General features: G+C 42.8%; 1 protein-coding gene across 2 annotated transcripts; it reads left to right on the forward strand.

Annotated features, from left to right (window-relative positions):
- The first annotated feature begins 2,038 nt into the window (after window positions 1-2,038).
- On the forward strand, window positions 2,039-12,968 carry klhdc10 (kelch domain containing 10). Of its 2 annotated transcripts, none has more exons than XM_053862618.1 (9): window positions 2,039-2,227; window positions 6,108-6,302; window positions 6,366-6,520; window positions 6,583-6,731; window positions 6,805-6,883; window positions 9,428-9,494; window positions 9,560-9,607; window positions 9,681-9,820; window positions 12,486-12,968. In XM_053862618.1, exons 1-9 carry the CDS (start codon window positions 2,137-2,139, stop codon window positions 12,693-12,695), a joined length of 1,134 nt encoding a protein of 377 aa, XP_053718593.1. In that variant the 5' UTR covers window positions 2,039-2,136; the 3' UTR covers window positions 12,696-12,968. The 2 variants fall into 2 exon arrangements, with proteins under 2 accessions (XP_053718593.1, XP_053718592.1); XM_053862617.1 differs by having other exon boundaries at window positions 6,799-6,883; window positions 12,486-12,965.
- The last annotated feature ends 986 nt before the right edge of the window (window positions 12,969-13,954 follow it).

Here is a 13,954-nt window from a genome sequence, read left to right on the forward strand (position 1 = left end):
TTATTTATGAGCTAAAACCAGGAATAAAAGGCTGAACTCTTCCATGACATTATGTGCATAAAATGTCTTATTTAACTCTCGATTATTTTATTTCACATACTTTTCACTGAAAGATTGTCAACACAGATCATGGCTATTGAAAGTGAAGAAACGCGAAAAACACATAAATATATAATTTGTTTTGCCTTAAGTAGCTTTTTATTGTATTTATTTATTTTGTGATGACACACATAATCAATTAGGGCATAAACTCAAGGTTACAAGGTTACAAGGTTTATCTACAGTCACAGCAAATACTGTCTGAGATATATCCACTATTGAATTACAACAGAAAACAAAACAATTGTTAAAAAATGGTTATTAGAAAGGAGAATATAATTTACTGTTTCTTTCTGGAGTATATATAAGTACTGTCACCACATCAAGATACTAAGTTGATACGTCCACGGATGCTAACCACGGCAAACTGAAAAAGTAAATACAATTGTGTGCAATAATCAGAGAGACATGTTTTATGACAATGTAGATAATTTATTTGATTATTTTTTTCAACTGAAGTAACATACTAAAACACAACAATACATAGGTTTTTCAAAACTATTTTTATTCATTTTTTAATGACAACACTGCACTGGAAAAGGAAGACGCACAGAATGTGAAAGAAAAAAATACATTTAAATAAACTCTAAAAGCTCTAAAACAAATTGAAGGGGTTATGTTTACAATTAAAATAGTGATGGATAATAAACAAAATAATGAACAACTTCTGAAAGGCCTAGTAGGGCAATGTTGATAATGATATTATTTTTAGAATAATAAAAAAAGTGAGACAAAGCACACAGCATTAACAACGACTCATGAACTATGAAGTGAAAACATGACGTGTGTGTGTGTGTGTGTGTGTGTGTGTGTGTGTGTGTGTGTGTGTGTGTGTGTGTGTGTGTGTGTGTGTGTGTGTGTGTGTGTGTGTGTGTGTGTGCGTGCGTGTGCGTGTTTAAGCATATCTTTCCGAGCACGGACCAATTTTGGGTAAAACACCTACTTGTGGGGCCCTTTTGCCGTACCCCAGAAGGTTAAACCTGAATTTGAGGATGAAGACTTCAAAACAACAAGGTCAATATTATTAGGTTTAAGTTTAGTCAAGAGCCCAGGTTAAGGTTAGCCATGTGTTTTGGGCGGTTAGTTTTAGGGTGAGAGGCTGGGGAAAGGGTTGCGGCAATGAGAAACATGCAAGAGTCCTCATGCGAGACATGTGAAACATGCGAGAGACTCGCACAGAAGACACACAGAATGTGAAAGAAAATACTTTTAAAGAAACTGTAAAAGCTCTAAAACAAATACATTGAAGGGTTTATGTTTACAATAAAAATAGCAAGGGATAATAAACAAAATGATGAACAACTTCTGGAAGGACTAGTGGGGCAAAAAAAAAAAAGAAAAAATCTGGAGAGAAGAGACCGACTCGGTCTACAGGTGTGGCTCTCTGTCCTGCCATCATCATCATCCTCACTGTTGAATTCATCATGTCACTGTGGTGTCTTCGCGCGTCTTATCTTCCTTGTCAACAAAGTTGTGTTGAGAAAACAACGACTTTGCCAGATCATTTGGTTAAGTGTGAAACAATTAAGGCACAGGCTGAATGATGGTAATTTGTTGTTTTTACCTTCAGCTGTTCCACTTACAGAAATGATGAATTAATGACAGATTATTATTGGAATTAGTCAACGCCTCCTTCCATGGAACTGTGTGAGTGAGAATAGTCATCATCACATTATCAGAGGCGTTTGGGTGACAACCTGTCAAAATATGTGGAAATACGTCAGACTGAACTGGGCGTTAGAGTTACTGCAGCACGAGTTAAATATTCACCTTGAATGCAAGAAAAACAAAAGAAAATGTGGGGCGCACGTGTTTTAACTGATAACTAAACGGATGTTATTGTTGTGGATGGAGCGGCGGGTGTTATGGCGAACTCCCAACCGCCAGGTGGCAGAAGTGCACCGGGGGAATACAACGTCACTTCCGAGTGTAGCAGGAAGCGCAGTGAGAGGGGCTTGTTGACAGTCATGCGGCTGAAGCAGATCGTGCTTCGTGGGCAGTGACGCGAGGTCGGACCGATCGGTGACCGGTGCCACCATGTCGGCAGCGGGAGGTGATGGCGACACGAACCCGCTGACCGTATTCCAGAGGGTCAGTTCCAGGCCCGTGCACGGAGACTCGCCCGCAGGTCTGCCCCACACTCCCCCCCACCACCACCATGACAGCTGTTTGTAAACAACAGTCGCGCTCTCATAACCGTCTCAGTCCAGATTTTAACCGACAAGCCCGCTGCGTGAGATAGAAGCAGCTTCGCCTTGATCCGAGTCGCACTCGTTATTACTCTAAACCGGTTGAGATGAATCTCAGAAGCAGCGTGGAAGGTCTGGGAAACAGCGCCTGAACTCCTGTCACCAGCTCCTGACTTACAAGACAGGCTCCGCTGTCGACATGAGAAGCTTCTTCATCATGCTTTCTGCGTGTGTGTGTTCGAGGGTCGTCATGGTTCCAGAGGTTTAGTGACTTGCAGTACTTCAACTTACTCCCCACTTCATCCAAAACTGTTTCAAACGGTCCAATAGTGACGTTTGACACCGCTGGAGTATGAAAGTCACATGGTCATGACTGTCGTCGTTAATAAATACAAATAAAAGTTAATTATTATATAAAAATGAATAAATAAAAACATTCTTGTCAGAGGCATAAATGTAAAGATACGAGTCTCACCGAGTCAATAAACAATATATCAACAACAATTTAAAAGTATTGCAATTGTATGTAACGAAAAATGTAAAAACAATTCAAAAGTACTGTAATTTTATTTAAAAACAAATTAATGATTTAAAGGTATTGTCAAAAATATTAGTAACAATTTAAGTATTGTCAGTCTATTTATTAAGAAATTAATAACAATAATAGAAAGTTTTAAAGGTACTGTTATTTAATTTAATTTAAACAACAGTGAACGAAAAATGTAAAAACAATTTAAAAGCACTGTAATTTTATTTAAAAAAGTAATAATTTAATGGTATTGTCAAAAATATTAATAACAATTTAAGTATTGTCAGTTTATTTATTAAGAAATTAATAACAATAATAGTAAGTTTTTAAATGTACTGTTATTTAATTTAATTTAAAAAACAACAATGAACGAAAAATGTGAAAACAATTCAAAAGCACTGTAATTTTATTTAATAAAAAAGTAATAATTTAAAGGTATTGTCAAAATATGAATAACAGTTTAAGTATTGTCATTTTATTTATTAATTGTATTTTATCTAGAAGAAAGTTTTTAATTGCACTGTTATTTTATTTTATTTAAAAAAAACAACAATTTAAAGTTATTGTAATTGTATTCAATAAAAACTGAATAACAATTTCAAGCTATTGCAATTTTATTAATCCAAATAAGGTGATGACAAATTACTCGCGTTGTGCTCTTGTACTGGCACCAAAATAACAAGATCACTACCGTCTACAACAACATTTTGCTCAGTTTAAATTACAGTACGAGCCGCCATGCGTTTACCCGACTTTCACAAAAGCCTCCCAAACACAAAAGTGTGTTTCTGAAGATGGTCATAACAACAGCAGTCAACCATTTTACATGAAGAGACAGTGGAGGTTTGTCGCCTTCCACAACAAATCAATATTATTCTGATAAATGTGCTCATAAATAACACGAACTGCACTATGTTTTTGCTGCCGCGCTGAGTGGCCCTGCACTAGTAAGTAGCTCGTGGCAGTTCTTCTAAAGGGACTCTATGATAAAGTCTCACATGACTGGAACCTTCTCATTGTATTATCCAAACACCTTATGGGGACCGACGTGTATCATAAAGGGTTTGAACGTCTGACACAGGGCGGACCTTTGAGCTTTGCTGGTCATGATTCAGGAGCAGAGAGAAGGCCTGGGTCAGTGTACTCTTAGAACTGGAGTTACATCCAGGCAACATCAACTGCTGTTTTGTGTGTCTGCTCTACTCTACGTCTTTCCTCAATTAAAAAGACCAGGTCAATTGAACAGTTGTAACGACATCACCGACAAGTGAAAGCGTGTCACATTCAATAAATATCTGAAGGGTGTTGCCGTGGAATCAAACCGGTTAGTTCTAGGTCACCGGCATTTCTCACGCTGGTTACGTTCCAGGACGACACACGACGGTTGGAGTTCGTGTGTGAGAAAAAAAGATGTTTGGTGAACCAGAGACCGCTGAGTTGATGCTCCGACAGCACCCGTTTCTCAATGGACTGAGCGTTTAAATGCCAGACTGTCCCGTCTACAGGCCAAGTAAAATGAATTAACTGACATGCGTTTCAGACTTTGTCATCCTGGAGCTTCTTAACATGGTCTTCTGACAGTCCGCAGCGTCTCGAGATGCTGCGCAGAGCACCATCGTGTCCATCCATTGAGAAGCAGGTGCTGTCGGAGCATCAGCTCGGTGGTCTCCAGTCATACCACATCGGACGAACGGACATAGTAATTATCTCGTACGAACGTGTCATTTTCTGTACGAACGTAATAATTATCTCGTACGAACGTGTTTTTTTTCTTGTACGAACGTAATAATTATCTCGTACGAACGTGTTTTTTTTTAAAGGAACACAATAATTATCTCGTACGAACGTGTTTCTTTCTGTACGAACGTAATAATTATCTCGTACGAACGTGTTTTTTTTCTTGTAGGAACGTGTTTTTTAAAAAAGAAAGCAATAATTATCTCATACGAACGTGTTTTTTTTTTAAAGGAACGCAATAATTATCTCGTACGAACGTGTTTCTTTCTGTACGAACGTAATAATTATCTCGTACGAACGTGTTTTTTTTCTTGTACGAACGTAATAATTATCTCGTACGAACGTGTTTTTTTTTTTAAAGGAACGCAACAATTATCTCGTACGAACGTGTTTTTTTCTTGTATGAACATAATAATAATCTCATATGAACGTGTTTTTTTTCTCGTATGAACATAATAATAATCTCGTACAACATGTTTTTTTCTTGTATGAACGTAATAATTATCTTGTACGAACGAGATAATACATAAATAAAAATGACTCTGCTAGCTCTGAAGCGGCTCAACAACATGGTAACATTGTGAATATTATTGGCCTCCCTGGTGTTGATCTTCCTTTAAGATATGTTTAGCATTAGGTATGCTCCGATCATGATCGGCAGATTTTAGCGTGATCGCAACAACCGATCAAGTGTGACAGAGCTCTGATGAAGCCCCGCTGGTTGTGATGCGTCCGCTCCTCCCTGCTCACTCCGCAGCAGCACGTCTGCTGTGGAGGTTCTTTCATTCTGTCATGTAAAGTTAGCATCCTGCAGCACATGCACAGAACAATGCTGTGCAGGGTAGCACCTTCGAATGAAACGCGCCATTCAAAGCTCCAGCACTTGACGGAGCATGGAGAGTTTTCTGGGCTCATGAAAGTGAGAGTGCTGGTTGCAGCAGGCTGTTAGTGCAGCTGACGCTTAGCAACACCCGCCGCTCCCAGCCTGACATTCGGAATGATAAGAAATAACTATTCAATTCACCGAGCTTGATGAGCAGCCTTTCTCAGGTGTCCTTTACGCGGAGACGGAAACGACCAGATTTTGAGTCTGAAACTTTTAAAAACGTCCGTTTATAAATGCAGTGCTCTCTGTCTCGGAGTTACAGTATGTAAATATTTCATGGACACAGCACAGTCAGTTCAGATCCACCTGCGGCGTCTCACATCGAACTAAATGTTGGGGCAAGTCATCATTTCCTCACACCCTCCCAGGGTGCGACAGAGGAGGCCAATTTTTCAGTCTCATTAAACCAGAGACTGTTGTTTTTGAGAAGGAATGAATCGAAAGCCGCTTTAGGTTTCAATTTTGCTCTGGCAGAATGCGATGCGTTGTTGCGTCATCGCGCAGGATCCTGGTCCTGAATGTTGTGAAAGTTTAATGAGATAAACAGCAAGATTCTGACAGAGTGGCAGGAGGTTGAAGATGCTGTGACCTTTTATCATTCCTGGCTTGATATAAGAATGTTTCTTGTCTTCCTGTTGACGCTGATGTTGGACCTTTCTCCCTCCAGGTCACCAAGTTCCTCCTGCCCGCAGCGGCCATCGCTGCGTGGCAGACAACACTAACCTGTATGTATTCGGAGGATACAACCCCGATTACGACCACCCGCTCTTCAGAGAGCTGTGGCGCTACCACTTTGCCACCGGCCGCTGGCGGCAGATCCAAACCGAGGGCTTCATGCCCAGAGAGCTGGCGTCCATGTCAGGTACCGCCACTCTCTCTCTCTGCGCCGGTGGAGGTGAGTGAGTCTGACGTGATGTGTCTCCAGCGGTCCTACATGGAAACAACCTGCTGGTGTTCGGAGGCACCGGAATACCGTTCGGAGAAAACAGCGGCAACGACGTTCACGTGTGCAACCTGAAGTACAAGCGCTGGTCGTTGCTGGACTGCCACGGGAAGAAGCCCAACAGGATTTATGGACAGGTAACCTTCACCTCCGGAAGGTGTTGCAGGCCAGCGAGCCTCAGGTGTTTGGCTTCTTCCAGGCCATGGTGATTATCAACGGTCTGCTCTACGTTTTCGGGGGCACGACGGGCTACATCTACAGCACGGATCTTCACCGGCTGGACCTCACCACGCGGGAGTGGATCCACCTGAAGCCCAACAACCGTCCGGACGATTTCCCGGAGGAGCGGTACTGCTGCTTCAGCTCATCTCTTTTGTCTGCCAGCGTTACCGGACCTGACCTTGTCGTGTCTCAGGTACAGGCACGAAATTGCACAAGATGGTGGGAGGATCTACATCCTGGGAGGCGGGACTTCCTGGACGTCCTTTCCTCTAGACAAGGTACCGATGATGATAATGGTTGGTTTAGTTCTGGTTAGGCTACTAAAAAAAGCATCTGTGACTAGTGCTGTATTCAAAAAATCGATTTTCCGATTCTGAATCGATTCGTACATCAATTCCATAAAATCGATTCGTAGGTCCAAAGATCGGATTAATTAATTTACGTTTTAACACATATTCCCCGGGTGAAGTGCGCATGCGCACACCTGGAACACCAAAGTCAAAACAACATGCCTCCTCACAGTGCCAACACTAGCAACGTTCAGACGCGCCCAAACCAAAAATGCGCTCGACAAAAGCATAGCAATTAGCACGTATGCCTAATGGAGGTACTGGAAGTGTTGCAGTGCAGCGGAAATACGACCCACCTCACGAGTCACGTGACGCGACATCACCCAGCGCTCCTGTCCAAGCCATCCACCGGGCCACAACAAATGAAACTCGAGCGGGTAATTCTGCACGCTCTGTCAAAATAACTGAAGCGATTGCGGGCTTCATTTGCAAAGATATGCGCCCGTCTTCCGTCGTTGAGAACGAGGGCTTCAGGCGGCTAATGAAAGTAACAGAGCCACACTACGTTACGGTTTCTCGCAAACGTCTGTTATCCCAAACATGCACCAGTCAGTAAAAGAAAAGGTGAAAAGTAAGCTTCAGTCAGCAGTCAGGGTGGGCATCACAAGTGATGCGTGGACATCTTCGCAATCTTACGCAAGTCTGACAACTCACTATATTGATGAGGAGTGGGACCTCTTGTCGTACGTACTACAGACCACAGAGAACTGTTTACATACTGACCAATGACCGTCAGGTTGCTGTGAAGTCAGTCACCAGCACTCTGTTTACATTTTCAGTGGATCAGAATATCTTTTTTTCATTTTGATAATAACATAAAAATGCATTAGTATTAAACAGCATCATCTTTTGGGTGAATGTTTAATGTCATATTATATAATAATGCACCAGTCCCATGAGCAGTCACATCTGGCCTTCTGTGTCTGGATCTTTATTATCATTTACTATGAATCCTTCATTCATTTCCTGTTGAATGTCAATATGATACTAGTATTAATACGTTAACTTGTCATGTGATTAAGGCAACAGCTCAGAAAATGGTTTAAGTACTAACCTGAATCGAGATCGGATCGGATCGAATCGAATCGAATTGAATCGTGATAATCGATTCTAAGTCATGAGAATCGGAATCGAATCGATTCTTGAAATTAGAATCGATACCCAGCCCTATCTGTGACACAGGATTATTACCCGTTTTAAGTGAAATGTTCTTTTACTTCAGTAAATATTCTTCTTGTCCACTTCAGGCCACCATAGATGAAGCTTTAGCTTTAGCTAATCAGACTGAAACAAACAAGGTGCATGTTGTTTTTACGTCGTTGTCTCGAGTGAAGCGCTGATCTACGTGTCTCGGATGCGTGTGGCTGATGCGTTCACGAGTGGCGGAATTTTCTATACTACTGTACTCCCCCCAAACCAACGTGTACGGTCCCCTCGAAAGCGTTTAGAAACCAAATCCAAGATGGCGGACTACATTAATGCGCATTCTGTTCTGGAAAGATGAATCTTCGGCTCAGAATGTACTTTTCATTGTCGTCTCCGTGCCCCTCTTCTACACTTGCGTCACGCCACCTTCAGGTCAGGTGTGTGTACTACATAGCGACTTGCAGTGAGGCAGATTTATGTTTGAAGTGTCACATCATCAACAAGCTGCTGCACCTTAACCCAACTCTGTACCATTAAAAACGGTAGTATGGTCGACAGAGAAGTAAACGCTGGACGGTACTGCTCTGGATTACATTGTATCTTGGTAGCGTAAAGACAGTGATACATTATTTAGCGTATTCCAAAAGGATGCTTTTCCATGACATGAGAAATGTCGACTTGAAGCACAAAGAAAGGCACGAGATCTTGCTGAAAACACAGCTATGACGGAATTCCTCCACCGAGGCGCAGCTGAACTCTCCTGCCAAAAGGAAACATCTTTGATTCCCATGAATCAAAAGCAGGAAACACATAACACAAATAAAGACATCCATCCAACAGTGATACGGTGGATATGTTGAAGGATTAAAGATCGTTTGAGGGCCAAAATATTGAACAATTATGATAATTATCATCCACCTGTCAACTCGTGAGTGAGAAGAATCTTTACAAGAGTGCCCCTGTCGGCAGGCAGCGGTACTGCTGGCCTCACGGTGCCGCGTTTAGGTACGTCACTCTTTAGTTCAAACAGCAAACGTGTTTGAGCGTTTTAAGCAGTAAGTGGCGCCTCCTGCTGCTGACGTCATGCTGTTCACTGTCAGTCAGGTTTTTTTTTTTTTTAAACATTTTTATTAAGTAAAGAAATTTTAAATAGCGTAAAACCATAACATGTATGTAAAATGACTGAATGAAATTGTGTCCTTCTGGAGCTGAAGCCGCATCCTTGAGAGTCGCCTTCTGTCGATTTACATCGACAGAATTTTTTTTTTTTTCGTGCCATGACTTCCTGTTTTTCCACATGTAAACCTCTTACTCTCGTCCCCCCAGATACACGCGTACAATCTTGAGACGAATTCTTGGGAGGAGATCACGACCAAGCCTCACGACAAAATAGGTCAGTGTTGGACACCCGTCCGTTGCTCCTTCATGACACCAGCTCAAGAGCTCGCTGACTTGCAGGCTACCCGGCTCCGAGGAGATGTCACAGTTGTGTGCAGATACGGAACGGTGAGATTTCTCGGTGGCTCTCGTCGACGTGGCAGGTTCCCCCTCGCCTGACCTTCCCTCCTCTGCTCGACAGATGTGTTTATATGCGGGGGCTACGACGGCGAGATGATCTTGGCGGATTTGTGGAAGATTAATTTACAGACCTTCCAGTGGGTCAAGCTGCCGGCGGCGATGCCCGAGCCCGCCTACTTCCACTGCGCTGCCGTCACACCTGTAAGTGCCTCTGCTTCGCAACCGTAATCCGTAGCCAGACAGAGTGACGTGTTTGTGAGGAGTTTGATTCCATGGCTCTCTGAGCAAGCGATTTGCCCCTTCAGTGAATTACAGTGACTAACTTTCACTTTTGGACTTTGGAAAGCTGTTTTAGCTGCTGTGGTAGGACTGAGCAGCCTGATGGTCTCTCTCACACACTCACAGCTGCAGCATGGTTTTGACTGAGATTCATATTAATAATGATATAAATAAATAATAATGAGAAACAGCTTTCTCCAACTGGCCTGCTCACTAGATGAAGATGGATTTCTAACTTGATAGAGGCTTGTACTCTTCCTCTGCTGTTCACCTTGCTTCCTCATCTTTGTATTGGAAAACTCTTGTCTTTAGTTTTCAAACACCGCACTGATTATTCAGGAGCTTTTGCACTGCGGTTCCATTGTCGTATTGTTTGCTATTGTTATGGACATATATACAGATGGCGTTCGGGAGGAGACTCCATGGATCATGATGTTTGCGGACCATATAGTGATCTGTACGCTGGGGAGGAGTGTGTGAATGAGAGGTCAGTCAGAGTGATGGCCAGAGAGTGAGAAGAGAGGTGAAGAGGAGAGTGCAGGGAGGGTGGGGCAGGTAGAGACGATAGGACAGTTGTGAGACCTGCCAGGATGTTTGGTTCAGAATAGGGCTGGGTATCGATTCTAATTTCAAGAATCGATTCGATTCCGATTCTCATGACTTAGAATCGATTATCACGATTCGATTCGATTCGATCAGATCCGATCTCGATTCAGGTTAGTATTTAAACCATTTTCTGAGCTGTTGCCATAATCACATGACAAGTTACATAACGTATTAATACTAGTATCATATTGACATTCAACAGGAAATGAATGAAGGATTCATAGTAAATGATAATAAAGATCCAGACACAGAAGGCCAGATGTGACTGCTCATGGGACTGGTGCATTATTAGAAATATGACATTAAAAATTCACCCAAAAGATGCTGCTGTTTAATACGTTTTTATTTTATTACCAAAATGAAAAAAAGATATTCTCAGCCACTGAAAATGTAAACAGAGTGCTGGTTACTGACTTCACAGCAACCTGACGGTCATTGCTCAGTATGTAAACAGTTCTATGTGGTCTGTAGTACATACGACAAGAGGTCCCACTCCTCATCAATATAGTGAGTTGTCAGATTCATGTAAGATGTCCACGCATCACTTGTAATGCCCCCCTGACTGCTGACTGAAGCTTACTTTTCACGTTTTCTTTGACTGACTGGTGCATGTTTGGGATAACAGACGTTTGCGAGACACCTTAATGTTACTTTCATTAGCCGCCTGAAGCCCTCGTTTCCAACGACGGAAGACGGGCGCATATCTTTGCAAATGAAGCCCGCAATCGCTTCAGTTATTTTGACAGAGCGTGCAGAATTAGCCGGTAGTGGTAAAGTTCGCTCGAGTTTCATTTGTTGTGGCCCGGTGGATGGCTTGGACAGGAGCGCAGGGTGATGTCGCGTCACGTGACTCGTGAGGTGGGTCATATTTCCGCAATACTGCAACACTTCCAGTACCTCCATTAGGCATACGTGCTAATTGCTATGCTTTTGTCGAGCGCGTTTTTGGTTTGGTCGCGTCTGAACGTTGCTAGTATTGCCACTGTGAGGAGGCATGTTGTTTTGACTTTGGTGTCCCAGGTGCGCGCATGCGCACTTCACCCGGAGAATATGTGTTAAAACGTAAATTAATTAATCCGATCTTTGGACCTACGAATCGATTTTATGGAATTGATGTACGAATCGATTCAGAATCGGAAAATCGATTTTTTAAACACAGCACTAGTTCAGAAGCAGTACCTCTGACTCAATGACAGGAAGCAGAGTAAAGAGTCAGAGTTGAGGATGCTCAGGTTTTTCATTGTTAGGGACTAGAGAAGACAAGATCAGAAATGAGCCCATCATATGGACGTGTGAAGAAGTTTGGAGACATAGTTAGGGAGGACAGATGGTTTGGACTGGTGGAGAGGAGAGAGATGGCGACATGTTGGACGAAGGGTGTTAGACATGGAACTAGCAGGCAGAAGGAGAGGAGGACCATTACTGAGGCTTATGGAAGTGATACATGTAGAGGGCAGAATGGTTAGGTGGAGAAAACTGTCCTGCCCAAACACAGGTGACTGTGTTGGTGTAATGACAGTTGACGTGGGAATAAAGGACAAAACTCAAGTGTATTTTTGAAAGTACACTCAACATGAGATGAAGAATCAATCCGAGATGATGAGGTTTAGCTATTCGACATAGGTACGAAAACAAACCTCCACTCCTGGACTTATTTTCCTGCTGGTTGACGGGTCACTGTGCTGGTGTTTTTAAGCTGCTGTGGTGGGACTGAGCAGCCCGGTGGTCTCTCCCACTATTAGCCACTGAAATATTCATCTTCCACCTACGCTGGGTGGGTGCTAATCCAGCTACGCGAGGGTAAGAGGCGGGCCACACCCTGTCCACGTCACCAGTCCTCAAGGTTGTGACAAGGTCAAATGTGGCCGAAGCCATGGCCAGATCTGGTCCACACGTGGATTATCTTTGATGATGTTCCGAACCAAACTACGGAATTATTCGCATCCATGAGAGTCCTGGCTAACTGCTGCTCCTGTCGCAGGCAGGCTGCATGTACATCCACGGAGGGGTGGTAAACATCCAGGAGAACAGGAGGACCGACTCCCTGTTCAAGATCTGGCTGGTGGTGCCCAGTCTGCTGGAACACTGCTGGGAGAAGGTCCTCAAGGCGTTCCCACATTTCCCGTCGCTCTCCTCGAGGCAACTGCTGAACCTGGGACTCACACAGGAGCTCATCGAGAGACTGAGGTGAGCTGGATCACCTTCAAACCAGCAACTGTGGAATGCATCTTCTGCTGCTGTGCCTGAACTGACTGCAGGTTTTATGGATTTTTACTTCCCTCATTGCCTCGATTCATCATGCTTTCATCCGAGGGTCACTTGTTCCCAAGGTTTAAGAGTTTCATTTAATTTTTAGCTATTTTAAGAATTATTTACAAATAAAATGTGTATTTAAATCGTATTCTGGGGTCATGATCATTTCAATCTCATTCAGTCTCCATCATGGATGTTTAGATGACGACATCACAGTGTGTAAACAAACTATACGCCATTCATCTGCGTTGTTTGGTTCCATAATATTTCTTTCCTCTGTGTGTTTAAGATGAACATAAAATTAAACAGCAAGTCTTTATGATCAGTCAACAAGCTTTTAGACCATGCCAACTAACTTTCAGTAAATAAATAAGTTGTAGCTGCTCAGTGTTAGCACTGTCTGCTAACAGCAATATAGCTACAAACATTACTCACGGACGCTCCCTCGTTCTCACACACAAGAATTCAAAGTGACAGAAGCCTCTGACATTGATCATGGTGGAGAAGAAATGGAGAGATACAGCGCCACTTGCTGGACTGACGCTTGCAACTCCAACACTTTCAACTTGTCTAAACGTGTTCTCTCCGCTCATGTTCCGACAGACTTGTATGAACCGTAAAATCAAGTAACTCATTCATGCACGCATTAAACGCTATTATACAAAACACATTATTATTTCTCTTCATGCATTAAAGAAACAATTTTCCGAGGTGTCACAAAGAACTATTCGTGAACTCAATACTGGACTGTTAATTGGTGCATGTTAAATATTCCTCCACTGTGCAGCTCTGTCGACCAGCTTTGCTTTTTACTACCGTCGCACAGTGAAAAAGTCAAGATTTTAATGTGTTAACTCTGATCTTATTCATTCATAAATGTTCAAATTCCCACAATTGAAATGTAGAATAGAAGGAAGTCAAAAGCGGAAGCGACTCGTGCAGCGTCACTCGAACACGGTACGGGGCGGACGCAAACAAACATGGCCGACCTCCAGATCATCTCTCTCCTGGCTGTTTCTGAGCCTCTACATCCCTCACGACACTGTGGAACAGATCAGCAGCGACTGTTTGAACCTCCCGTCACAGGAACAGCTTCTTCCCCTCGGCCGTCAGACTGTTGAATTCGTGGTCAGCCTTTGTTGGTTATTTTATTATTTATTTTTTTGTCAGCACTTTACTCCAAAGCACTTTCCTAGT

This window comes from Synchiropus splendidus, chromosome 4, assembly GCF_027744825.2.
Source record: "Synchiropus splendidus isolate RoL2022-P1 chromosome 4, RoL_Sspl_1.0, whole genome shotgun sequence".
Lineage (NCBI taxonomy): Eukaryota > Metazoa > Chordata > Actinopteri > Syngnathiformes > Callionymidae > Synchiropus > Synchiropus splendidus.